At 53.7% G+C, this 26224-nt stretch overlaps 2 protein-coding genes across 6 annotated transcripts; one reads left to right on the plus strand and one right to left on the minus strand.

Moving 5' to 3' along the window:
- Positions 1 to 28: 28 nt before the first annotated feature.
- PDCL (phosducin like) lies at positions 29 to 8517 on the plus strand. 2 transcript variants are annotated; one of them, XM_080402509.1, is made up of 5 exons: positions 29 to 124; positions 1546 to 1589; positions 2031 to 2205; positions 3286 to 3467; positions 4573 to 8517. In XM_080402509.1, exons 3-5 carry the CDS (start codon positions 2037 to 2039, stop codon positions 5122 to 5124), a joined length of 903 nt encoding a protein of 300 aa, XP_080258635.1. In that variant the 5' UTR covers positions 29 to 124; positions 1546 to 1589; positions 2031 to 2036; the 3' UTR covers positions 5125 to 8517. The 2 variants fall into 2 exon arrangements, with proteins under 2 accessions (XP_080258635.1, XP_080258636.1); XM_080402510.1 differs by lacking the exon at positions 29 to 124 and adding an exon at positions 222 to 244.
- On the minus strand, positions 8214 to 25425 carry PTGS1 (prostaglandin-endoperoxide synthase 1). Of its 4 annotated transcripts, none has more exons than XM_080402499.1 (11): positions 25242 to 25425; positions 19115 to 19231; positions 18822 to 18962; positions 17928 to 18071; positions 17340 to 17521; positions 17150 to 17233; positions 16569 to 16815; positions 15697 to 15983; positions 14776 to 14923; positions 11427 to 11549; positions 8214 to 10938 (listed from the first exon to the last, which is right to left on the minus strand). In XM_080402499.1, the coding sequence occupies exons 1-11, from the start codon at positions 25363 to 25365 to the stop codon at positions 10718 to 10720; spliced, it is 1818 nt and encodes a 605-aa protein (XP_080258625.1). In that variant the 5' UTR covers positions 25366 to 25425; the 3' UTR covers positions 8214 to 10717. The 4 variants fall into 4 exon arrangements, with proteins under 4 accessions (XP_080258625.1, XP_080258626.1, XP_080258623.1 ...); XM_080402500.1 differs by having other exon boundaries at positions 10811 to 11205; positions 25242 to 25424; XM_080402498.1 differs by lacking the exons at positions 8214 to 10938; positions 11427 to 11549 and adding exons at positions 13813 to 13948; positions 14026 to 14401 and having other exon boundaries at positions 25242 to 25424.
- Positions 25426 to 26224: the final 799 nt, after the last annotated feature.

Here is a 26224-nt window from a genome sequence, read left to right on the forward strand (position 1 = left end):
CGGGGGGGAGGGGGGGGGCGGGCAGGCGGCCGGCTCCTCCCGGGGCGGGGCCCGCCTCCTTCCCAGCATGCTCCGCGCGGCCGCGCCCCGCAGGTGGCTGCTGAGGCGGCGGGGAGCGGGAGCGGTGAGGAGGCTGCGGCGGGGGGGCGGGGGCCGCCGGGGCCCGCGCTCGGGGCTCCGCCGGGGCTCCGCTCGGGCCAGCTGCCCCCGGTCTCGTCCCGGGGCGGAGCGCGTCGTGCCCTGGGTGGGCCCGAAGGGTGGCGGGCGCGGCCTGAGGCGGCGGCCCCGGGGCCCCGGGCCTGGCTGCGCGCCCACGGGGAGGGGGCAGCGCCTTGCGGGGGTGGGGCGGGCGGTCCCGGGGTGTGCTCGGCCGAGGTGGGGGGCTGGGAACGGACCTGCGGGGAAGTTGGTGCTGTTCTGCTGAAACTCGGCCGCTTTTACCTGCTGCCCGCGCCGGCGCTGTGGAGGCCCGTGTGGCGTCCCGGCGCGGCTGCGGCGGTGCCTGTGGCCCTCTGCCCCGCGGGGCTCCGGGGAGGCACCTTTAATCCTGGGCCCTCTGCCCGCGCCTCGGACATCTGCTTAATCCGGCCTTGACTCTGCAGAACCTGCTCGCGGTTGGCAGAAACGCTGAAAGCCCTGCTCTGTCCCCAAGTGCATTGCTCGGGGTGGCTCTGTCAAATAGGCATTAATAGTGTTGACTGATCTGATTAGAATTGGTGCGGTTTTTTTAAATGAGATTCTGTGGACGTTTAAACGTAGTTCGTGCATCCACAGGTACATATCTGGCCGTAGTGGTGCTCTTTTCTACGCCCTTTGCCCCTCACCCAAGAGAAGAATATTCTCAGGCATTTTACACCTCCCTCCGGCTGAGATCCAGTCAGCAGCTCTTTTAGAAGATGGTGGTGGAAGGAGTCAGTGGCAAGAGAGCCACAGACTCTTGAGGTGCTCTGTGGCTCTTCAGCTTTCCATCACTTAGAAGCATTTGATCTTTCTGTTCTGATGCAAGAGGCTTCCCAAGTCTCTAAATGCTGATGCTGTCAGTAGCTTTAGCGGGCCGATTCTGCTGCTGTTCCATTTAGTAAAAGATGTTTTGGATAAATAAAATATTTAACTCAATAGAAGTGAGAATTTTGAGCATAGCTGCAATCACTTTATCAGTATGTCAGCATCTAACTTTCAATGTTGTCTGTACAAACAAGATGCTGTTGACTTCTGTGATGGCCGATGTAGTCAGTGGGCAGGTGAAAAGATGACAGATGTGAAGGTCTGTCTTTCAATGTATTATTTCTTAGCCTGGAGGTGATGTTCATGAAATTGTAGCACTAACTGCACTATGGACTTGTATGTTCTCAGTGCTTAGAAAGTATGTTTTCTGTGCTTGAGAGTGGCCTTTCTTATTAAACAGCAAACATGGTCACATTTGCTTTAAACTTTTTCCTTGCATGTGTGACATTATGTAAATGTGCCAGATTTCTGCAAAAGTTTTTTTGAGATTGTCATTCATTGACAATTTGAATTAATATAATCTGAAATTTCTTCTTCCAGGTTTTGATAGAAACTTGTCTTTGAAAGACTGGAAAGGAATAAAGGTCAGAACATTTTAATTTTATTATTTACACTGATCATTTTTCAGCTCAAATAAATCATTCTTAAAATAATTTAAATTTCAGTAACTGGGGAATCAGTCTCACGGAGCTGTCTGAATGAGGCTGGTTGGAGTCCCAGGTCATGGTTAGCAAATTCTGTCTCCATGAATGAGAACACATAAAGTTTCTGCACTAGTGAGCCTCAAAGCAGTTCTATTTGTAAAGGTTTAGGTTTTTAACTGAAGTGAGTTTGAAATTGTGAGTAAGAATTAATTCACATGACTGACTGCTCTGTGGTCTGTTTGGTAGTGGGCTGTAAACGGTTCTTACGTGGCTAAAAAACTGCTCTGAGCAGCTAAAGGACTATCATGCATTTAAAATTGTTTCCTACACTGCATATTTGAATAAGAGATACATTCTCTGTTTTCTGAATTTATTCTTTAGAACATAATGACTACTTTGGATGATAAACTGCTTGGTGAGAAGCTCCAGTATTATTACAGCAGTAGTGAGGGTGAGGATGAAGACAGTGATAAAGAAGATAAAGAAGGGGAGAGCACCATTCCTGAGAGCGTTGGGGAGGTAGAGCTTACCAGCGACAGCAGCGCAGTCAACACAGGTATTGTCTTACCAAACTAATTGTTTTGTAAATACTTTGTTTATTGGAAGATTCATGTGTTTTTTCTAAAATGAATTTTTCAAAATAGAAGCCCTGTTTCTGTGCATACTTGGGTCAGAGATTGATCATTTCCTGGCTATAGTCTAACCTTATTTTTAATACCTTGTTCTTTATATTAATGTTTGACTTCTCTGAGACACTTCAGCATTATATCTAAAGCAGTTAGGCTTTGCATGCAAAGCTGATTTGTACAATTGCTTAATAATGCGTACATTTCTTGCCTGTAAGCTGCCCTGTTGTTAACCACTAATAGGTAGGTGCTGAGCAAGTACATGAGGAATAGACAGAATGTGGCCAGGCTTTCTGAAAATATGGTTCTCTACTGCCACTGTCAGAGATACAGTATGACTCTGCATGGATCATTGGTGTGATCCAGAGAGTATTTCTTATGAAAGACTAGTTGTCTGCATTTTACAGTTTCTCTTAAGAATGATGAAAAATCTTCCTGTGTGTGTTCACATCTTTCATCTGTAGCAAGAATGGAAGAATTCTAGTACTAAACTGGCATACTTAGAGAGGACCTGAAAAAGTAACTCCTCTGGGCCCCAGCAGCCAGGTGAAGCAAGGTGAAGTCTGTAAGAATTAACATTATTATACATCACAGAATTTACTTCTGTACAAGAGCACTGGCAAACTTACACACCTTCCCATCATTATTTTTGTTCTTATGAAAAGCTGTGCCAACAGTAGGGGAATTCTTGAGGGCTGGTGGTTCTATTTCAAGCGCACAGATATTAATCTTTGGAATAAACTTTGGGACCATTATGAGAGTAGCCTAGTTAGATAACCTTTAGTCATCTTAGAAAAAAAAATAGAAGCTCAAGGACATGTAAATGGAAAATTCCCATGTCCTTGAAAGCTAAATTCTTTTGTTTCATTTCAACATTTTGCACAGTAAACAAAAAGTTTATGACAGGGCCACTATTTTACTGCTGACTTATAAATTATTACTTGAATTTTAAATGATAGGTGTAATTTTATTACCCTTTTATAGGAAATGCCTATGTATTTAATTTCTAGGTCCCAAAGGAGTCATTAATGACTGGCGAAGATTTAAACAACTGGAAACTGAACAGCGACAGGAGCAGCGCAGAGAAATGGAACGACTCATTAAAAAGTTATCTATGACATGTAGATCTCACTTAGATGAAGAGACTGACAAGCAGAAGCAGAAAGAGCTTCAGGAAAAGATCAATGGAAAGGTAGCATGGCACAAAGGAATTTAAATGTTTAACATTTTCAGTTTCACCATTTGTGTATGCGAAGCAGATAGGAATCCTTGTTCTGTCAGTAGATAGGTATCGTTTCTCCCTAGCAAACAGGAACACATCAGCATTATAAGAGGTGTGTTATAACTGTATTTGCCAGGTGTTGTCAAGTTTGATTATCGTGCATTTTAGTGGTATTCCAGAAGCATTGTGTTTGCCTGTGTTAAGAGATAAGCAGTTTAGCTGCTGTACTGAAGAAGTCCAAATCCTTTTCCCAGACTTCCCTTATCTGTTTATTAAATAAGTCAGCTTCAGGGGATTAGTACAAAGAGTTGTACAGCAAACCTGTGAATACTGAGTCTCAAGCCTAAAACATGAGTTTGGGAGGGAGTCCTTACTGATTTTGTATTAGTAAGTGGATGTTGAGAATTTAGCTTTGACTTTGAGTTCCAGAGACAGAAGGCGTTGGATGTGATGAATGGTTTTAATCAACTGGGCTGTATAACTGGCTCTTACAGTTATAGTCAGAGAAGTTACTAACTAGCAGACAGGCTTTCTTGCGTTCAGATGATGAAAGTTGGCCACACTGTCCTATACCTCGAGTATGGCAAATACGTTTAATAAAGCAAGTGAACAAATAGCAGGATATATAAAATTTGTTAATTTTAATTGTACAGACAAGATAGCGCATTTGTTTGCCACGAAATGTTAACTGAAAAGCTAAATGAAAAGCCAATGAAAAAGAAGCTAGACTTAGGACAAGCACGTTATCCAAATCAGTGCTCATAGCTTAGTGAAAGCACATAGCCACCATTAACCTGAATTAAAGTGGGAGCATGGAGCATCCACTTGTGTTATTAGTGCAGCTCGTGGAAACTAGAATACCCAGGGCTGAAATGCTGTTCCCACTGGACATGGTTTCTAATTAGATCAAAATGGAGTGTAATACAGAGGGTGCTTGAGCCTGCATTGGTTGCACTTTGCTGTTATTAAAGATGAGCGACCCACATTAATCCTCTTAATTTAAATTCTCATTATATGAGTGACCCATATAGTGATGCAGATCCTTTTTTCATGTGTCTTTGTATGTGTTTTTTAGATGACGTTACAAGAATATAACATGATTCACAATGATGAAGACGATGAGGAATTTTTACAGCGATACAGGAAGCAGCGAATGGAGGAGATGAGGCAGCAGTTGTACAGTGGGCAACAGTTTAAACAGGTTTTTGAGATTACCAGTGGAGAAGCATTTTTGGACACAGTTGATAAAGAGCATAAGAGCACACTGATCATGATCCATATTTATGAAGATGATATCCCAGGCACCGAATCCCTGAACGGGTGTATGATCTGTCTGGCTGCTGAGTATCCAACAGTTAAATTTTGCAGAGTGAAGAGTTCGCTCATTGGTGCTAGCACTCGCTTTACTAATAATGCGCTGCCAGCTTTGCTGATCTATAAGGCAGGCGAGCTCATCGGCAATTTTGTGCGAATCACTGACCAGCTTGGAGAAGATTTTTTTGCTGTAGACCTGGAGGCTTTTCTGCAGGAATGTGGTTTGCTCCCAGAAAAAGACCTAGTGCTCCTGACTTCCATACATAATCCATCTGCATGTTACAGTGAGGACAGTGATCTGGAAATAGACTGAACCACTTATGCCAAGGGCCAGTAGGTGTAGTTGTACTGTGGGATGTTCTTGTGCTAGGGACTGCTCTCTTCCGTAGTGTGGGTATGTATTCTTCCCCTTCATGCACTTTGAATTTTGCTTGTTAGAGAGTTGTTAAAAATAGCATAAGGAATTCCTAACATTTTCTTAAATTAATTCAGTAAAGTGCACACTAAAACAATCTTGCTTTATGCAATTCCGATGTATTTTACTGAACATGAAGTTGTAACACAACTCAGTAGGTTTAGGAAATTGTGTATTGTCATCTCTGTTCTCTAAAGCACATCGTTGCTTTTTTTAAAATGTTTTTGTTCTATCAGCTGTCTATGGTCAGCCTTGTTACAGGTTTCCTGGAACATTGTAATGTAAATACTAGTTGGATTGAGATGTGGCCACCTACTCGCTAGGACAAGAATCGAGACTGCAAATGAAGAAGTTTTTAAGCATTCAAGACTTAGTAGCCTGCAGCTGAACTGCTGCCAATTAACAGTGCAAGGTCCCACCTTCCATTCCCTAATTTGCAGTCCCCTTCCTGGAAGCACCTTCTTGTTCTGACACCTGGCATCAAATTTTTGTCCCTTTGTCACTTACAAATAACAACAGCCTCTGACTTCACCCGGAAAATTACTTCTCAGCTGGAGAGAAGAGTTCTTCCTTTAATCTTGCCTGAGACTTAAAGGAGAAAATACTTTTTCAGTTGCAAATTTTAATACATTCTTGTGTTTTAAAATACCCACCCTTAGAGTTCATAGTAGTCACTTCATCAGAAAATGTTCTCAGCTTCTTAAGAGAGAGACTGTCTATCATAAAGAACTGCAACATGTGTGCTGAACAGCCTCAGGAGAATTTTGCTGGCAAAATGCAGAATCAAGAATTGAGTAACGTCAGAATTTCATTTCTAAAATTACTAAATCAGTGCAAAAATTCATTTCTGTCTGCCTTCATATGATCTGCCTCAGCTGGGTCATCAGATGTATTCTGAATATTAATAACCCCTGGACCTGAGAGATGACTGGATGGCTTTGAGGGAAAGCAGCCTTGAGCTAAGAGACTGGGTTACCAATCCAGGTATTCAGAGGCCGGCCCATTTTTTCACTGCTGATTCCCTTCTCTGAAGCTCAGTATTCTGCAGTGTTCAGCAGGATCAAAAACATTGCCGCTGTCCTCTGATGGCAGCTCTGTCAGAGCACCCTTTTTGTACCATGCATCAGTGGAGTTCACTCAGAAAAAAATCTTGTGGGGTGGGGCTGAAACCTGTGTGGAGATCACAGTTTTTCCCTCTGTCCTTCATAAGAAATAACAAAGGCTTCCTCGGAAGCTTCGCCACAGCTGTTCCAGTTGCCCAGTGACACTGATCTTAAAGTTCTCATCTTCTGCGAAAACACAGGGTGACTGCCACTTCGGGCACAGAATGAAAGCCTGTGCTGGCTGAGCCCATTTGTGTCTAGGAACATTATTGCTACCAAATGCAGCAGCTGCATGTTAATCTTCCCTCCTAGAGCACCTTTGTCATTACCATTTGTCATGATTACATTTTCATTAAGGTGTGTTTATTTTGTTTGGGCTCTACTTCCTTCATAAATCAGATCATAATATGGGGAAGTAATTTTCAGGGTTTCTATTACATTGAAGTTCACCCTGCCTCCAGCAAGGCTGGTGCTACGTAGCTGCAAGATAACCTAATGCAAGATAGCATTAGACGCCAGTAGCAGTTTATAGCAAATGCAGGCATGAGAACCTCCGAGGATGCAGAGCGAGGTAAAGGCATTACCGGCCAGATTATGGTGTGGCTGAATTGCTCAAACAACGTACCCAGCACAAACAAGCACACTGAAATGTGTGCGCTCTATCCTTCGTTATTATTGAATAATTGTCTGTGTACTTAATTTGGTATTACGTTTGCTTTCTCATGCTTTACTTATTTTGCTTGTTATTTTTTAATTTTGAGGAAAGTAGACTGTCATTACCTAAATGTGTGACCCAATGTAATGCCTTGTTTAATGATTAAATTTAATTGCAAGTTTTATGTAAGGCACTTTGGAACACCAGGAAGAAATGCAAATGTCTCTGTGTAAATACTAGGTTCTTAATAAGAATGGATCTTAGGCTAGAAAAAGAAGAATTTGTAATTGTATCTGTTTGAACTGTGTTTTAACAAGTAGTATAAGCAGAAAAATAATTTGTAATTAAAAATCACTGAATTGGCAGTAATTGTAGCTGTTTTAAGGAAACTGGCAGGAATCCAGATTTTAAAATGTGGTAAGAGATTATTTCTTTTCATCTCAGAATTGCAGAAAAAAACCACGAAAGTTATAATGAAATTAAATCATTGAGCATGGATATCAGCACATTTAAGAAAAAAAAAAAGTAGCTTTTAATCTATATTCAGGATGAGATTCAGTGAAATCTGTCGTGAGGACAGGGTACATTATTAGCATCATAATAAAACCGGGCTTGGAGAGGGTGTCAGGGGAGAGCTGACTGCTTGAGTTGCTTTGAAGTTTTTTCATGAAGTGCTTTTTTTTCCCCCCTATGGCAGCAAAACTGTAATAGGATCAAAACCTTTCCTGCTGCTCTGTGTTGGATGGCCTGCAGCAAGGTGACTCCTGGCTGTTAATCTCCAGTGCTCAGGTATATGATAGATGGTTTACAGTGCCAGTAGCAAAAAGGAAAAGAAAAAAGGTCTGAATCCAATTAAATATTTATCTGGAAGAATATAATAAGCACAAAGGAGAGAGGGGTAGGGAGAGGATGCGCTATAATGCTGCTTCTCATTCTCAGCACAGGCAGCACAAATGTGAGAAGTAAGGGGAGGCTGACAGTGGCTGCTGAGAATTGTTGCTGGCAGCACTGGGCTGCTTTTATCCATTCTTGAAGCTAAATCCTTCCAAATTGACCAACGGGTGATAGCCCTCAAAAAACCCCAGCATTCTTAATGTGCATTAAGCAATAAAACTAATGTATAACAGGTTAGTTACTAATTTGTAAGTGTGTGCCCCCTATCTGTTCAATACCAATAAAACCCACAACTCACACCAACGCTGTTATCTGTAAATGTTCTGGTGGAAGTGTTAGTCTGCTTTATTTCTCTAATTTTAGATGTCATAATGACCTGCAGGTTAAGAATTAGGGTGTTTTTATATACATGTACAGGGGATCAAAGTGAAAATGAAATTGTATGAACAGCTACATAAAATAAAACTGTTTTCAAACATTCAACTTGGCCATGAGAGTGTCAGGTTTGCAGTTTGATGCCGGTGCCTCTCCTTCCCCCAAAGCCATCGTACTCTGTCGCTGTCTGAACTTCATTTAAATTGATGCATTCCTACTAAATGGTTTGGACTTGAATAAAGGATGCTTTTTAATTTTGTCAAAGATGTTTTGTCTGTCTTTTCTGGCAGCTTCCCTAGCACGTAACATGGTTGTTGGTAGAAAGCTGGTAGGTTGCGATAGTGTGCATGCTGACAGTTCTGTACTGTGCTGGGCTCTGGTGTGGCACGTGGTAGAAATTACTCAGCCCTGATGGCTGAGGAGACTACGCTTGAGTATTTTGTCACTAGACCTTCTCTTGCCTTGGCCAAGCATTCTGCGTGTGGCTAGACACCAGCTGAGGTTAGGAAAGATTTGCCCACCTGTTCTCCCTGGCTGCTGGGCCACCTGTGCACCTCCTGACATTTGCTGGACGGGCAGTGCAGGCAGCAAACAAACAGGGAGGAGCATTCTGAGGCAGCACAGGGCTGAGAACCTGGGCAGGTACCAGCCTCTGAGTTTGTCCCTTGACATCTCCAAGTTGTTTCTTCCCACACGTCACCTCACCAACAATTCTGTTGCTTTTTTTAGTGCACCTGATGAAACTGGTCTGAGATGCAAACGTCGCTTGGGAAAGGCCAAGGGAGCCTGGAGTCCTGGTGCAAAGCAACCGGAGTCACCTTGTCTCATACTGGCAGAGCTGTGCAGGTATTGTTCATGCTTTAATGTTTTTCGGATGCAATTCTGCCAGCATCGAAAAGCCACACATCAAAGCAAACTTTTCAAAATCTGTTAGTTTCAACAGGACAAGAGAGCTCAGAAAGAAAGCAGCTGGTCCTGGAAAATAAGGTTGGTATTTATCACCTTCAAATGTTCTGAGACACTGACACTAGTTCTATGTTTAAACCACGACTGGAAGTTAACACGTGGTTAAGATTGAACAAACAAGACCTTCCTACCAAGATGTTATGTGCTCTGTCTTTGCCGCCTGCCCTATTTCCATTCCATTTTCTACCTGCTCCTTCTCAAGTGCAGGACAGAGGTGCAGGCTGGCCCCGGGGGATTTGGCTCTTCCTGCAGGTAGCGGCTCTCTTCTTGGTTTTGTGCATCACCTCGGCTGCAGCCTGGTCTGCTTTACGTGATACACTCTTCAAATCAAGAAGGTACATGTACTAAGTCCAAGTCATCTCTGTGTCTGATTTTAATCTTCAAGAAGTGCTATAAATAGGAGTTGAAAAAACACTTGTCAGGTAGGTTGTGTTGCCCCTGGGAAGTGTTCTGTTTTGGAAAAAGCAGCCTGCTGCAGAGAGGGCAGCCAGAAACAATGGTGTTTACAGGAGGGTGTAATTCTGCACTGGGAGAGAGGAGTGTAAAATCACCTGGGTTTGTTCACATTTAATGATGTTCCAAGACAAACAGCAGAATTTGGCCACAGAATGCGAATGCTCAAGGAAACGAAGACGGCTGCTTGGTGAGGGCAGGAATGAAATCACAGTTGATGAGCTTAACACAGGCATTTAATCATGGTGCTGACCCGGTTGCCAGGCAATAAGGGACAAGAATTTAGAACAGTTAAGTTTATACTGATATTTTTTGGCCTCCAATCTACCTCTTCTTTCTAAAGTGTTCAAAATAGGCCTTTGTTGAAAATACAGACAAGTGTTCCTGTGCCATGGGTGGCATGACTCACTGCCGAGGGGCCTGCTGGGCTCGGACGGGGGATTGCTTTTCCATTCAGCCTTGGTGCCCTGCTGATTTTTGCCACCATGGGGTTTAGATAACTTTCCATGGTGAATCTTGATCGGGCATGGGGCCAGAGGGGTGCAGGGTGCCCAGGGAGGGAAACGCCAAAGCAGCTGCAACCCAGCTGCAACTTCTGCCCTTCCCTCCAGCCGCAGGGACTGCTTTGTGTGAAGCAGCAGTGCAGGGGATTGGTCTTTCTTGTGCTGTCTGCTCTGGTCAGCAGTAACCTCCTGCTCAGTGAATCATTGTGCTTAAGAGGTCGCACAACCACAGCCAGATGTTTTCATTACTGCTGCTCGCACTGCACGAATGCAGGCAGTGCTGTCGTCCTGTCCATGTCTGTCCCCACACAGGCGAGCTGCGGCTGAGCTCCTCAGAGGCACTTGTTTAAAAAATCAGAGGACATCCTCTGAGTTGTGTTTACCAAGAGCTCAAACAGAGGGTATGTCTGGCAGCGCTGGCCTCTGTGCTGTCACCAGAGCTTGCAGTGGCAGGGGGCACTTGGAGCACTTGCCTTGGCTGGGTGATGCTGGTGGATGCACCAGACTAAACACCACTTTTAGTTAACGCAAACTACCACCTTCTACCTTGGATTTGGCTGTGCGTGGTGATGGACAAGCTGGTGAGGTTGTGAGCAATTTCTACAAACTGCCGTGGCTGAAACACTAGCAAAGAAAACACAAGGGCTTGGTGGCGCTGGGTGGGGGGAAGCTCCATGTGCCGGGCTGTGCATCCCCAGGCGTGTGGAGGAGGAGGCTTCAATGGCATGTTGGATGCTGCACCTGGGGTTGGTACCTGTTGGTCCTACAAAGAAATAACTTCATAGCTTTTCCCGCTGGCAGAAGGGTGAGATGCAGGAGGGAGTTGCTTTGCTGTCCCAAACTGCTGTGCAGGAGCTGGTGGCATGGCTGGAAGAGGTGTCGGGTTTGCCAATGTTGGCTCAGCTGAGCTAGTTCCTGGTGAAACATTCCTTCTTGGTGGCAAAGAGCATCCAGGCAGCTCTCTGTGCGCCTGGTGGGCTCTCCTAAGCATATCAGTTGCTACCAACACAGCGCTGGCAGCCTTCGATAGCTATAAACAAAAGCAGGATGTTTGTGGTCTAACTGAAACAAGCTGAGCTTGTGCCTCTAGCCAGATGGGGAAGGGCGCTGGGGGCTGGAGCAGCTCCGCGCGGGGTGAGGGCAGTCACACGCACACTCTGGCAGTGTGCTCCAGCTGGCTGGAGACCCGGGGTGCAGGGATCCCGGAGTGTGTGTGACATGTTGACAGTCTTTGGATGATCTATCACTCACCGTTTGCTGCCGTTTGCCTTCCTCTTGAGTGTTGTGTTGCTAGCTGAGTGAGGGAAGCGCAGCGAGGGTCACGGTCCTCGAGGAGGGTCACAGCACAGGGTACAGCCAGTGATGGGGCAGACCCTGGGGGAGAGACCCCCACCACTGCCATGTAACAAGCTGCGGCAGGTGTTGGACATTTTGGTACCTGGGCACAGCATCACCTCTGTGTGATGCGGAAGGGGAAGGGAAGGGGAGAGGGAACTGTAGGGTGGGAAAGGACTGTGTCCTTCTCTTGGCTTGCTGCTCAGCACTTCTGCACTACACGGTGCTGCGAGCTGCGTGGGCACAGTGGGACTAGCAGGTAAACCTGCCTACTGTGCCTTCCTGGGCTGGGCCTGCCTCTGCCTCTCTGTGTGCCATTAGGACACTAAAATCCAGATGATATCCAGGTAAAACCATCTCATTTCTGAAGGGTTAAAGAGAGCGAATGAGAAGACTTTTGCCTTGGGCGTCTCCGCTTGCAGATGTTCCCATGCTATGACGTCCTCCTAACATGTCCTTGCCAAGCCACCAGCTCTTTGTATCTCCCTGGTTTGAAATTCCTGTAACACCGCCCTGTAAATGCTTTTATTATTGACTGAAAGTGCCTCTTGTGAGGCATTTGGATCATGACATACTTGGCTGATCAGGGATACAAAAATCAGCTGGTGTGACAAGAAATGACTGAAACTTCCAGGGCAGAAGGTGGGACATCACAGAATTGTCACTCCCTCCCCAAATGCCCAACACCCCCACCCGTCCTCACCCCCCTAGGGAATGGCAGCAGAGAGCATGGCGGGGGCTGTGGATGTATCTACCTGGAGATACCGTCTCTGTTGTCCTCCTTGCCCCTGCCTGCTCCATCCCTCACACGCTGCCTGGCCCCAGGTTTCAGGGCAGTGCTCTGGACCAGGACTCCCTGCCCAGCTTCTCATCTCCCATGGCTCTGTGTGATGGGCAGAGGAGCAGCTGGCACTGCCCAGGGGGGCACGATAGAGAACTCAGTGAGGCGGGTCTGTCCAAGGGCAGCGCAGCCCCCACAGCCTCATGGCATGAAGTCACCATGCCAGGTGGAAGTCCTGCTGGGATGGAGCAGGAGCCCAGGAGCTCAGCACAGGACGAAACTTCAGCCCTCTGCTCTCTTACAGACTGTGGCTGTCTCATGCCTACAAAATACCTGGCCAGCAAGACTTACGTGTGGATAGATTTTATGTGAGATAGAAATACATAATGTTGGATGTAAGCGCTGATACCGGCATCGGAGCAGTGCAGCACAGGCTGTGGGGTGGTGGCTGGAGGGCTCAAACCTTCATGGGAGACTCAGGCTCAGAGACCCCCACCGAAGGATCTCCAAGGAGAAGCGTTGCTCCATTTATTTCTTCTGATGCAGTTGGCAATGACACAGCACAGTGCCAGTGAGCACATCCCGCTCCGGCTGCATGGCCCAGCCATGTCCCAGCAGGACACCAGCCTTCCAGCAACACTCCAGGACTTCTTGTCTGTCCCAGCTCCTGCTGCCTCCCGAGTGTCCTCTTGCACGGCCTGGCATTAGTGAGACAGAGCTTGGAAACTGGCTGGAGGAAATGAGAAGAGTTTTTAAAAATCGTTTATTATTTTGAATGTCCATTTTCCTGGAGGTCAACCAGGAACTGATGGTCAAGGCCAGCAACAGTGGCTGCCAGCTGCTACGTGGTTATGCTGGTGAGGGCTGACATCTGTGTGCGTTTCTGCAGCAGGACAGAGGCAGGCTCCATGTGCATTGTGGACACTGTTTGCTGAGCTATTACTGCAGGGGAGTGTAACGATCATAGAACAGAGGAGCCTTCATCACTGTGTTTGCGCAGAGGTAGCATCTTGCTCCAAGCAGGCCATCGTGGGCAGCTGGTGGTGCGTGCCGGGGCCCTAGCCAGCAGGTGGAAGACACAGCAGGTCTGAGAGGTGTGATCTGATACTTCCCTGGTCTCCTCCCGCAGAGACGTTGCTTTGGCTCCTTCTTGGCTGTGTCTCAGCTGTGCCCGTGTGCTGGGCAGGCTGGGATGGACAGCAGAGCAGCTGCAGGAGAAGCAGATCAGGGCAGGTTCCTACTGCAAGCGCAGCCTTACCGGGTGCAGCAGAGGAGGAAGGATGGTGAGGGCTCCCTGGGCTCTCTGCTCCTCTGTTCTGAGGGGGGAAGCCCCGCAGAGGGGCTGCTGGTGGCCTGGTGCTGGAAGGCAGTGGAGGGCAGAAGGTGACAAAGCACAGGGAAATCCAGAGCATCCTGGGGAGGTGGACATTCCCTAGGGAACCCCAAAGCTGGCTTGTTGCGATGTATTCGCTAGCAAGAGAATTGGGTCTGCTGAGGACAGCAGTGGCAGCCACGCTCCTGAGGCACTTGAGCTTTTCACAGAGCTGGTACCAGCCTCTCCTGGAGGGCTGCTGGGGAGGATGCCCAGGATGGGACCATCTTCTGTCCTGCTTCTGCTGGGCACAGGGTGGGCAGGTCCCCGTGTCCCCACCACCCCCTGCGGGAAGGAACGGGATATTCAGTGCCAGGCCAGCAGCTCAGCTCAACTGGTGCCTGGGCAAGGATGGTCTCTACCTGGGCAGGCTGTCCTGGTGCTAGAGCTCAGTATATGATCCACCAGCCCGAGGGCTGTCATGTTCCGCAGCATCCGGCACATGAAACGCAACGTACGGGCACTTCTTCACATTGAGGCACACAAGCTTCTTGAGTGATGCTGTCTTAACTATCTCAAAGCCAGTTGCTCCGCCAAATGTACTGGGTTTCCAGTACTCTGGGGAGCAGATGGGGTTTCCAAGAAGCCCCTTCAGGGAAAACGGAGCTCCAATCTCCACCATGCTTTCCCCAAAAATACCATTGGGTTGGGGTTTCTCAATTAGTAAGCCTGGATAGAACTCCAGAGCATCAATGTCTCCATACAGCTCTTCCAGCTCTGCTGCATTCTCTTCCTCTCCTGTGTCAAGTGAACATCAGAGTGCTTTAGCAAGGGAATCACCTCTGGCAAGGACTGGCCTTGCTGTGGGGAACGGGAACATGGCAGCTCCCACAGCCCAGGCAGCAGCGAGCCTGGCTCCCAGGCCAGCACTGCCCTCTGGACCACTCATCCAGCCCCCCGGGAGGAAGGACCCCTGTAGCCAAGGCATCAGCCCTCTGCCCAGTGCGAGGGTCACGACCAGGCAAGGCTTGGATGGGCTGGAGTGGCTTCTCTTCTGGGCAAGCCTAGCGGCAGGGGTACAGCTCATGGTCTCGTACCCCGCCTGCGGGCACAGACAACTGCACTGCCCCAGTGCAGCCCCCCGAGTGCCTGCGGCAGCACTGCAGCCCTACCTGTCAGCTCCTGAAAGGACCTGTAGGGCTTCATGCCAAATCTCTTCCGATACTCGTTGAACGGCCGTAGCCTCAGCTGCCGGGATTCCTTGATGACCCCAATGGCCACTTTCAAGACATTGGCATTGATGGTTTGTCCCCCACCGATCTGGAGGGCAGGAACACAAGGAGGAACACACATAAGGCACAAGGCAGCACCAGCATCTCCTCCAGGGGAGCCACCATACTGAACCATCCATGTCCTGGGCACAGCGTCACAGAGACCAGCACATCATCACAGCAGCAAGAAGAGGGGGAATCACCGGACAGTGCCAAAAAAGAGCTGTAGAGCAGCCTGGGCTAGCCACTCCCGTTCCCAGGGCAAGTCCGGGAATGGTGCAGGAAAAGCCCTGGATGGATGGTGACCTCCTGGCCTGGGAGGAGGGGAGAGATTACAGGGGTTTGGGGTCACAGGGAGAACCCAAACACCTGAAGAGCAGCAGGTCTGCATCTCTGCCTTGCTGCTTTGCACAAGCAAAGGGGGTCAGAAACGTAGATGTAATTGCTTGGAAGAAAACATCCATGTGATGGCAGCAAAGAACAGTGCCAGGCAAGCTGCTCCTGTGCCCAGGCTGCTCCACCGCCCTCTGGGCTAGGAGACCCCAGCCTGCGGCAGCAGGATGCCAGGCTGACCCCATCCACCAGCAGCAGAGTGCCTGCCGAGGCCCAGCCTTGCTACGCTGCTCACGGGGACCACTCATGACGTGCCCGTCAGGTGCTGCTCTGGGTAGAAGATGCTGTGTGTGACATGCGACCCACTGCCAAACGGGGATGTTCATTAACAGGGATGTTCATAACGGCACTGCCTCCACGATACCACCAGCATCCCTCCCAGGGTCCCACCGCCCAGGCTCTGACAGGGAGGGGAGAGCAGGACCTTACCCTTCCTGCAGCCTGCTTGGAAAAGGACTCCACCAGCGCCTCCACGCCATAGTCCATGAGCATGGAGGTATTGTACAGGAACTGGTCGTAGCTGTACTCTTCCCCCTGGATGATGAAGGAGTCGGGCATCAACCCATGCCAGTGATAGAGCTGGTTGAACTCCACTGCGATGCGATTCCGGTACTGGAACTGTGTCCCAAACAGCAGCTCAGGATCAAACTTGAGGCTCAGGTAGTACCCACTGAGGTGCTGGACATAGTCTTCAATGACGATCTTAATGGTCTCCCCTGGGCAGGAGGCAAGAGGAACAGCCATCACCTGGCAGCAGCAGGAGCTACCAGTTCGGTACCCCAAGATGTAACCCACACGCTGCAGCAGTGCGTCCCAGCACCCACCCACCACCACCTGGGCTCCTTCTGACTATGGCCTTTTTTAATTCATTGGGAATTTTTCAGTGAATTATTTTTTCACCAGCAAAGGTCAGTCTGCCAAAACTACGCTGGTTCCTGAGGAAGCTGACCTCGATACTCTTCTTAGAGGTAATGTAGTGACAAGGCTTTTTTCTGAATTTTGGTCAAAAATTACTTTTCATGAATTATAGTAAATTTATAATGACCATTAAAACAAAATAATTCAAAACTATGACAAAATTATTCAAAAGTAATTTCTTTGATGGACCAAAGCCAACTTTTGCTACACGGACCAAAGCCAACAATACACAGACGGCTGCCGGAGAAACTCCTCCAGCCTCTAAAGCCAGCCCGGCCACCACCCCCAGAGACCGACTAGCACCCAAGTCCTTGGGGCTTGCCCAGGGAGGTGCGACACGGGGGTCCACGATGCCTGTGCCCCACAGTGCCACTGGTCCTCACCGATGAGGATGAGGCGAGCTGTCTGGAAGAGCTGCTCGTCGCTCCAGGTGGGATGCTCCTGCTTCAGTATGTCGCAGACGCGGTTGTGCTCGCGCAGCCAGAGCGTGGCATACATGCAGAGCCCTGGCAACAGCCCGAACACCTCCTGCCCCATCGCCAGCTGCTTCTCCTTGGGGATGGCAGACGGGTAGACCATGTGAACGGGAGCATCGGTGACCGTAGGGGGGTACACCTCTCCATCCACCACCTTGGGGAGACAAGAATGAGATGGCAGAAAGGGAGGAGGGGAGAAAACCACCTCAGTGAAAGCCTGCCCAGCTGGGACTTGCCTCCCTGCAGGCACCACGGCTGCTCTCCTACAAGCAGTGAGTGGGACAGAAACAGCTCCTGCATACAGCCCCAGCTGCGGCACGCCTGCTGCCATCAGAACAGCGACACTCCAAAGCTTGTCCCTCTGACACTGGCCAGCAGCTGCACAGGGCATCGTGGCTGGGGTCTCCCGGGAGCTGCCAGAGGGACACGGGCTTCAAACAACCCTGGATCACAGGGCTGAGACATGTTTCATTCATGCTGGGTGATACCTGGAATTTCAGCTTCCCATCTCTGAAGAGTCGCAGCTGGTGCTGCCGCTGCAGGTTGTCCCCGTACAAGTGCCCCAGGTCCACCTGCCAAGAGAGCATGGCTTCAAGGCTGCTCCAAAAGGCCACACATCCCCTGGTCCCCATCCTCGCTCCCCACGTGCCCCCACACCCTGGCTCTGGTAGCCCTCACCCCATGCCCCAGCGCCTTGGTGAAGCCGCGTCCCATCTTCCCGGACGTCTTGAAGAACTGGTGGGTGAAATGCTGGGCGAAGAAAGCAAACATCAGGTTGGTGCCTCGGGGATCAGCTTCAAACTTCTGCCGCAGCAGGAACCTCTCCGCCAGGAGCTGGGGGTCGGGGAGCTGCTGCTTCCCTGCAAAGGATGGAGGTTGAGGGCAGATGCCCCGCGCTGACCCAGCCGGGTACCAGTGCTGGCCATGGGGCTGTTGGGGAGCACTGCGACGTCTGCTGCAGCACCAGACACTGGCTCGCCTGCACAGGCACCTTACAGCCACCTTACACAGGCTACGACATGTCCCCGCTGTGTTCTGGGTGCTGTCAAGCTCCTCCTTGCCCGCAGGCCACCTTGGGCAGGACAGCAGTAGGACATGGCACTGCCAGCGGTGCCTTGTAGATGTGCCCATGGCAGCAAAAGCTTGGGCATGTGGGTGGGTGGCAAACCTTGATGCTGCACCAGGTATGGACCCAGGGTGTTGCTCCGGCAACTCAGCCTCAGGCCTGGGACTGTGCAGTGCTGGTCCCCAGTGCCAGCCACATACCTTTGGTCCCCATGGGCGTCGGGCAGCTGTCCGGCACGGGCGGGAGGACGCGGGTGTAATAGCTGACGTTGGCATAGGCCTCCCAGCTGATGTAGCCGTAGTCAGAGTTGAACGTGGGGGGGCTGGGGATGAGATTGGCACGAACTGAAAGGAGAGGGTGGGTCACCACTGTGGGGCCTGAGACATGGGGCACCATCCCATGGGCTCTGCCCACCGCCTCAGCCCACCTGCTCGGTGCTGCTGGATGCCCTCCTCTGACACCCTGAAATCCAGAAAGGTACCAGCAGCGGAGGCACATGGGTGTTTGGGGCTTTGCCCCCAGCCTTTTAAAGGCTGCAATTCCCTGCAGGAAAGGGGGGCTCGTACTAACACACTAAGTGGATTTCTGGATGATGAATGAGATGACAACCCCATCAGAACGGTAAACCCAACAGCCAGAGCATTCTGAGCATGTCGCTACAGCTCCAAGAGCTGGAACCTAAATATTTATGCAAAGTGATGAATGTGGGGACATATTTCCACATGCTGCTTTCCATGCAGCTGCTCAAGAGCCCTTTGGCCCGGAGAGCACAGCATGCCAAGAGCCCGCTCGTGTGTTCCAGCTGGCTGGCAGCCTGGCGCACGGCTGGGGACACAGGGACACCCCAGCCTGCGCACCCCTGCACCCCACTGCTGCTGGGCTGGGCAGCATCCCCTGGCAGGGTGACGGCACGGCAGAGTGCTGGAATGACAGGGTGACAGCATCCCTGGGTCTCCCAGTGAGGGGACTCAAGCCTGGTGCCCATGGGAGCTGCTCAGCATCACTGCAGCCATCCTGTTCCCACCCACACCTCTGCTGATGCTCGGGGGGTCCCCGAGTCCTGCTGCACCCCGAGACCCGCTCAAACCCCTCACCTGTAAGCACAAGCCTCATGAGCGTGTCCCTGATGAAGGTGCTGTTGATAACGTCCCAAACCCACCTGAAGTGGGTCAGGATGAAGTGGTAGAAGGCAGGACTGGGCTTCAGCACGTTGTAGAGGCGCGTCCAGAGCTCGGCTGGGGAAGACAGACTGGACAAATCACTCACCCCACTACGAAGCCCACTAACAGCCCCAGCCCACCCGCGCTGCCGCCAGTGAGGGGGGTGCTGCAGGTGCAGCGTGCCAGCCCGGGGCCCACGGGTGCTGCTCTGGGCGAGAGGGACTTACGGGAGCTGCAGTTGATGCCGAAGTATCCCGTCCGCGTGCAGTCACACTCGTATCCTCCCAGGCCGACCCTCACGCACACCCCTTGGTGCTGGCAGGGGAAATAGCAACAGGGATTCACTGCGGGGAGAGAGAGGGGACATCACCATCCAGCCACAGTGTCACTGCGTCCCGTGGCTCCCTGCTCCTCACAGGGTAACGCTGCCCACGCACAGCCCAGCCGGGTCCAGCTCAGGGGGCTGCACCTGTGGGGGTCCCCCTTAGACGGGGGTCTTTGATGCCAGCTGCTTCTGTGAGCTCAGCCCCCCAGTCTGGTGAAAACACCACGCTGCAGGCAGCTGGCAGGCAGGTGCTGCAGGTGCTGAGCACTGCCCTGGCCACTGCAGGATCAGGCCTGTGGTAATATTGCTACTCAGCTTCTCTGTCATCCCCCTGGTGAGGCATTTTGGGCAGGAGCATCGTGCTGACACTGCGCCTCCTTCCTTGTGGAAGCCTCATCTGAAACCCCCGGGCCTGCCAAAGGACCCACCTGCACCCCGCAGCCGTGCCCTGACAGGTGCTGCGAGCTCGGGCTGCCATGGCCGTGCCCTGCCCGGTGCCCCACGGCACAGTAGTGCCCTGCATGGCCGGGGCCATAGCCTCACGTATGGGGGACTGCTGAGCCCCCAGAGCCCTGGCACGGGACAATGCCGTGCAAACACAGCGCCGGTGCCAACAATAGCAGCAACCGTCACGGCTGAAGTTTTCTTTGGCAAGTGGCTCCTCCGCCCTCACTGCCCCAACGGGATGAAAAGGGCCAACCGCTGGGCTCCCCCGGCTCCCACCCAGCCCCTTCCTCTGCCACCTTCGCACCCCAGCCTGCAGGCGGGAGATAAGGGCCCCTTCCCTCCCCTGAGACAAAGGGAGACCCCCCCGACATGGAGCAGCCCCTGGTGCTGGGCTGGCACTGGGCACCCATCTGCACCAAGCCCCCCAGGTCCACCCTGAGGCAAGCAGCCCCCCCCATACCACCACTGCAGGCAGCCCCTGTACCCCCACTTATGGCAACCCCTCCAAGAGTAGCAGAACTCAGGGGAGAAAGAGAAGCTGGAGCTGGAGCAGCTGGAGCCGGAGCAGCTGGAGACCCCCCCTGCCTTTCCCCAGCCCAGGGAGCGGGCTGGAATTTTGGATGTCCTCTGCCACAGCTGCCTCCTGAAGCCCCACCAGTGGCAACCCCAGTGTCACCACGCTGGGCTGGTCCCCGCAGGAACCTTTGTGCCAGGAGAATAAAAGTGCGGAGAGACAAGCCCTCCCACAGCACGCCTGGCTGAGGGCTTTGAAGCTGTTGGCAGGATGGCGGTCACAGCCCCACCAGGACACACAGCACTCGGGGACAGTGGTGCCACCGGCACACAATGCACAGCTCCAGTGCCACCAGCCGTGGGGATGGGGATGGGCAGCACGCCCTGAGCACCAGAAGGGGCCGAGAGCTGTTCCCAGTGTGCCCAGTGCCATGGCTGGTGAAGGAAGATCTCCCAGGTCCATTGGCTGCTCTGTGTGGTCCATGGGCTCACCAGGCCCCCGCCAGACCTGGTTCAGATTCTTCTGGAACTTGGGAACAGGTTCCAACGCTGAGGAGGAGGGATGGGCATGCAGAATAGAAACCACATTTTTTCCATAGGAAATTGCAGCTAAAAATTAACATCTTTGAGAAATAAAGCTAATTATGCAAAGTTGCTCAGCCTGCCAGCCAGCCACGTACTCAGGGCAGGGCAGGGGCTGCCCGGGAGCCTGGGGCTTGGCCAGCAGCTCTGGCCCGGCCGCGCTCAGTCCCGTGACCCCAAATCCCTCACGTCATGGGGGCTGGCTTGCAAAGACGTGTTCGGCTCCCAGCCCTTCCATCAGGCTGCCTTTCATCTCTGATCTTCTCATGTATCCAGATGGGAGACAGTAGGCAGGTTATTTATCTCAGACAAATTAAGGTCAGACCACCCGTTCAGTATTTTGCAAGACGGAAACTTTTGCAAAGGGGGCCACGTTGCAGTGCAGCTGGAGCATCCTCCGGGCTATTCCTGTGCCAGTAGCTCTGCACTCTATGCTGCTGCAAACTTTGCAAACACCTAAAAGAGCAGCCCTGTGCCGTGCCCCATGCAGCCCGGGGGGGATGTGGGGCAGCCGCAGGCGCCACAGCCACAGGGCTGGGAGGATGCTGCGTACTGCGAGCTCTGGCATGGCAGGTCGTGTCCTGCCCTGCCTCTCCAGCCGATGTGGGGTGTCAGGAGAAGTTCACTTTGCCGGGGCTCTCCCCGTTGCAGGGCTCGATGGCATGTTGTGGCGGAGCACTCCTCCAAGGCGGGTTTGGCAGCATGCTGGGTTGGCCACGCTGCCTGCTCCTGCGGTTCACAGCCATGTCAGTGCCGTGCGGTCCCAGAGGTGGGGTGGGAGCAGCATGTTCTAGCTAAAAGGGCAGGAGGGGACGTAGCATGTCCTGGCCCATGACAGCAACCCCTTGCATCCTTTCGGAGCCTCCCTCCCAGGGTGGCTTCTTGCCTCTCCCCACCCCAGACAGGAATCCTGCGCCAGCCCTGCCAGGATGGCTCCAGGTGTGGGAAAAGCTGCTGCCAGCCTCTGTGCTGGAGCGCAGCCCCCTCTGTGACAGCAGAGCTGGTGAACATGCTCCATCACTGCTGAAAAATGCCAGATTTTGGGGACAACATCCGCTTTGTGAACCGCAGCCAAAGCAACCTGGGGTGAATCACGGCCCAGCTGGAGCCGGCCATGCTCAATGGGACATGGCTCCATGGCTGCAGGCTTTGAAGATGATGAAAGACTCACGCATTTGTTTTTCTGATTCAGCGAGGTTTCCTCGGGCCCACGAGCTTTTCACAGTACATGCACTGCAGCCAGATTGTCATCTGCAACCACTTCTGGCGGCACCATGAGCAAGAGCAGTGTGCCAGGGCCGCAGCTGCGCACCACATGGGGCTCAGCAGCCCTCCTCTCTGCACCTGAGCCAGGCTGCTGGCCCGAGGGTGGGCTGCGGGCTGCGGACAGAGCGGCTGGAGTGGGCGATGCAGCCCCAAGGCTCTTGGTGTGGCAGCAGGCTCCTCGTTGTAGCCCAGGTTGAAGCTCCATGAGCCCCGCTGCAGAGGGGCTGTGCTGGGGGCAGGTGGTTGACCATGAGCCACAGAAACTGGCATGAATCCGAAGTGGTTCTGCCAGAGGTCCCCTCCTGCCCTCGCTCAGCGGGGTCCGTGCCCAACCTGCCCCGTGGTTGGAGCTCAGGCAGACAGTAATGTCCAGATCCTGCCGCACCTCCCATTTGCCAGTGGGTGGAACGGAATGGCTGTGGAGAGGATATTCAGGTTTATTTTGCAAGAACACCTGTACAAAACTACAGCCCTGAAGGCAAGCCAGCAGCCAAGGACAATATCTGCAGGGGAAAACAGAGGAGCACCATGGGACCAGCTTCGCTCTGCTCACAGCCAGAGGAAAATTCTACAGAGAGCAAACATCACAGCTCGGAGCCAAGCTGCAGCCAGCAAGGAGTCAAGTAGAAGTGCTCTAAGCAGCAAACACCAAATTAGCAGGAGATCCCAGCCTCAGCCCAACATCCTGTTATTTGGCCTTTGAGAGCAGATCCGAGGGCTAGATTAGGGCTGTGGTCCTCCTGGCGCAGCGCTGGGGAGGAACAGGAGCCTGGCTGTGCTGCAGCACCTTGGGGCACGGTGCAGTTCCCCTAATTCCTCAATCAGATATCTCCCTCCCTAATTAAGACTTGGAAGACAGACGTCCTTTCATGTATATCCTGGGTATCTTTTTTCCCCCTCCTCGCGTAGTGAAATCTGCTTTGATCCTGGCATGCAGAAGTCAGCTCCAGGGTGGGTCACAGCTCTGCCATCCCGGTGTGTGTCTGTCCCAGCTGCTTTGAGCACGTGGGTCCCCAGGCCCTGTCCTGTACCCAGCAGGACACACGGATGTTGCTCCCAGCTGTCCTCAGCTCCCAGGAGGAGCTTCTCAGGGAGACGAGACCATGCCGGGAGACAACCAAGGTGGAGGAGGAACAGCACAGGGGCTGTCTCTTGTCTGTCCCCACCACCTGTGGTCCAGCCCAGTGGGTGACAGCCAGTTCCATCCCATGGGATCCCTACTTTTGTGCAGACATGGCTGACGACGTCCACAGCAGGGTGCCTGCCACTTCCCCAGCACCAGCCCTACTCCTCCAGCCTTGCCCCTGCTGCTCCTGCTCTCACTCCTGTTGCTCCTGCTCTGACCCTGCAGCCTGAGGCCGAGGAGCCTAGAGGGCTGCAGGGTGGCTTGGTCACGCTGGCGCACCCAGCCCCGCTGTCACTGGTGGGTGGGCCTGCCACCCCCCACCAGGTCAGACCTCGACTCCCGGAGTCCCTCACATAGCAGGCGTGGCCACCCTCCGCACAGCCACCGCCATGGGGCCTCCAAGTGCTGCAACACCAGGTCGTGTTCCCCTTCTGGACACACTCTGCTGAAATAGGGAAGCCCCCACCTCAGGATCACTGGTTTTGCACAGGACTGGCTGCTCTGGCGAAGAGAAGTCCCTCCTCTCCCAGCAGGATGGTGGCAGGGATGGGGTGTGGGCAGTGGGAAGGGCAACATGCCCCACTCGTCTGTGCCTGCACACCCCAAACCTTCTCGGTTTGAGCCACTTCTCCCATGACCCCGCTTCCCCTCCAAGGTGCCTGCTCAGCTCTGCACACTCAGCCCATGCACATTTTGGGGGCTCTTGGGTTTCGGCACATCACTTCCACAGCGGTGGGTAAATTCAGGCAGGCTGTTGGAGGCAGGGGCACCATCGGCACCATTTGCAACGCAGGTGACCAGAGCCCTGCTGAGGGGATACAGCCCACGTGCCTGGGCTGGTTTTGCTGAGACATCACTTTAGTGAGGAACTGTAAAACCTGGAAAGTGCCACGAGCTTCACGCTGAGATGGCATTTTTCTGCAGGGAGGAAGGTCATTTCACGGAAGAGGGACTGGAGTCACCCCATTAAGGACACAGAGGAAACTGCATTGTAGGGGCTGGGGATGGAGCTGATGGGATTCAAGAAGCAGTTTTATTTTGCAACACGCTCCACGGATGGCTGCCACAAGCAGCATCACTCCTTGACACCCCTGGGCGCACGGGCAGCCCTCAGCCGCTGTGGCTGGGCCAGCACACGTGGCACCGCTGTGGCATGTGGGCACGGGAACAAGACGATGGCTCAGGCCACCAGAGCCATCCCTGCTGCTCCCAGCCCTCCACCCTCCCCACACTGCAGATTCATCTGCTTTGTGTTTGGGGGGAGCATGGAAGGGCCCTGGCTGCCGGCATTCACAGGTATCGCCCCCCTTTCTCCTGAGGTGCCCCGTCCCCGCTGGGAGGCTGCACGTGCTGCCCCTCACCCCGCTGAGGTGGCCACGGCCCCATCCTGCCCCAGGGGCTCACAGGACGCCGGTGGGCTTGGCGGGACCCCTGGCCCTGTCGTGTGGTCGTGCTGGGGCCACCGACGGCTCTGCCAGCGCTGCGTGCGGCCCCCCGCGTTTGGTTTTCAGGGGCGATTCTGCTCTCCAGTCCGGCATGACGGGCCAAAACCTGCAGCTCGGGTGCTGCTGGGGCGGGCCGTGCCCGCGGGGGTCCCGGCCAGTGGCTGCCCGGCTGCCCTGCCCGCACTGCCCGCACTGCCCACCCTGCCCGCACTGCCCGCGCTGCCCGCACTGCCCACCCTGCCCGCACTGCCCACCCTGCCCGCACTGCCCGCGCTGCCCGCACTGCCCACCCTGCCCGCACTGCCCACCCTGCCCGCACTGCCCGCGCTGCCCGCACTGCCCGCGCTGCCCGCACTGCCCGCCCTCCCCCCGGGGCTTCTACCGACGGCCCCGCAGCCGGGTGTGGGCAGCGCCGGGGCAGGGGCGATGGGCGCGATCGCGGCGCCGCGGTCCCCGCAGCGCTGCGCTGGGGCATGAGGCAGCCCCCGGCCGCCCCCGGCCCCTGCGCCTCCGCGCCCCCCGCGCCTCCCGGTGCCGGCTCCCCCTTCGCCCCCCGGGTCCCCCCCGGTGCCGGTTCCCCCCCGGTGCGGGATGTCGCCGCTCCCCCCGGTGCCGGGTCTCCCCCCGGTGCCGGACCCCGCCCCGCGTACCGGAGCCGTCGGTGGCGGCGGTCCCGGCGGCGCAGAGCAGCACGGCGTGGGCGAGGAGCAGCCACAGCCCGGCCTGGCACAGCCCGGCGGCCAGCGGGACCCCGGCCCCGCACCCACCGACCATGGCGAGAGGCCGCTCCGCCGCCTCTCGCCGCCGCTCCCGGCCCGGCCCCACCGCCCCCGCCCCCGCCGCGCCTCCGACCGCCCCCGCCGGGCCGGGGCCGCCTCCGACCGCCCGGCCCCGCACCCTCCCCGTGGGCCCCGCGGCCGCCCCTGCACCCCCAGCCCTGAGCCCTGTGACCCCAGGAGCCCTCTGCCCACCCCCACATCCCCACCTGTCCCTCCCCATCCCCACCTCCCCGAGCACCTCGATTCCCATCTTCTGGTCCCCAGGTCCCATCAGGCTCTCCGTGCGCCCTGCCCTGGTCCCACATCCCCTTGCAGCCCCACGCCCATGCCCTGGTCCCCATGTCCCCACCCTTGTCCCCCTGTCCCCCTGGTCCCCACATCCCCCTGCATCACCACGCTCCCTGCCATGGTCCCCACATTCCCCTGCATCCCCACGCTGTGGTCCCCACTTCCCCCCCTGCATCCCCACACCCATGCCCCTGTCCCCACACTCCTCTGCAACCCCCATCCCCATGCCTGGTCCCCAGGACCCCCATGCCCATCCCCTGAGCCACAAGCCCTCTTCCTGGATCCCCATGCCCTGGGGCACCCTGTCACAGCCAGGGCAGCAGCAGCACCCTGGCAGCGCAGCCGCTGGCTGTGGGCCTGGCTCAGCTCCCTCTGACCTGACCCGCTGTGGGAAGCTGTGCCAGCAGCCATGCCCAGCTGGCGCCAGCAGCTAGACTGCCCACAGCTGCCAACAGCCAGAAAAGCTGAGTTTATCAGTGAAACCATCACTGGGTGTTTCCTGCCTGGCTGCTTTGCCCCCCAGCACCAGCCAGCAGGGACAGGATCAGGCCAGCCCAGCCCAGGCA

Source organism: Falco punctatus (genome assembly GCF_963210335.1).
Source record: "Falco punctatus genome assembly, chromosome: 9".
Classification (NCBI taxonomy): domain Eukaryota; kingdom Metazoa; phylum Chordata; class Aves; order Falconiformes; family Falconidae; genus Falco; species Falco punctatus.

Bases quoted from the DNA above. Each gene is read 5' to 3' on its own strand.
- PDCL (XM_080402509.1), top strand. From the start codon at position 2,037: ATGACTACTTTGGATGATAAACTGCTTGGTGAGAAGCTCCAGTATTAT. The intron at 2,206-3,285 runs GTATTGTCTTAC...TTTAATTTCTAG, and splicing joins CAGCAGCGCAGTCAACACAG to GTCCCAAAGGAGTCATTAAT. The intron at 3,468-4,572 runs GTAGCATGGCAC...TGTGTTTTTTAG, and splicing joins AGGAAAAGATCAATGGAAAG to ATGACGTTACAAGAATATAA.
- PTGS1 (XM_080402497.1), bottom strand. From the start codon at position 25,365: ATGGTCGGTGGGTGCGGGGCCGGGGTCCCGCTGGCCGCCGGGCTGTGC. The intron at 17,522-17,927 runs GTATGTGGCTGG...CATCCTTTGCAG, and splicing joins GACGCCCATGGGGACCAAAG to GGAAGCAGCAGCTCCCCGAC. The intron at 14,924-15,696 runs GTAAGGTCCTGC...CCTGCCCTCCAG, and splicing joins CCAAGCAGGCTGCAGGAAGG to ATCGGTGGGGGACAAACCAT.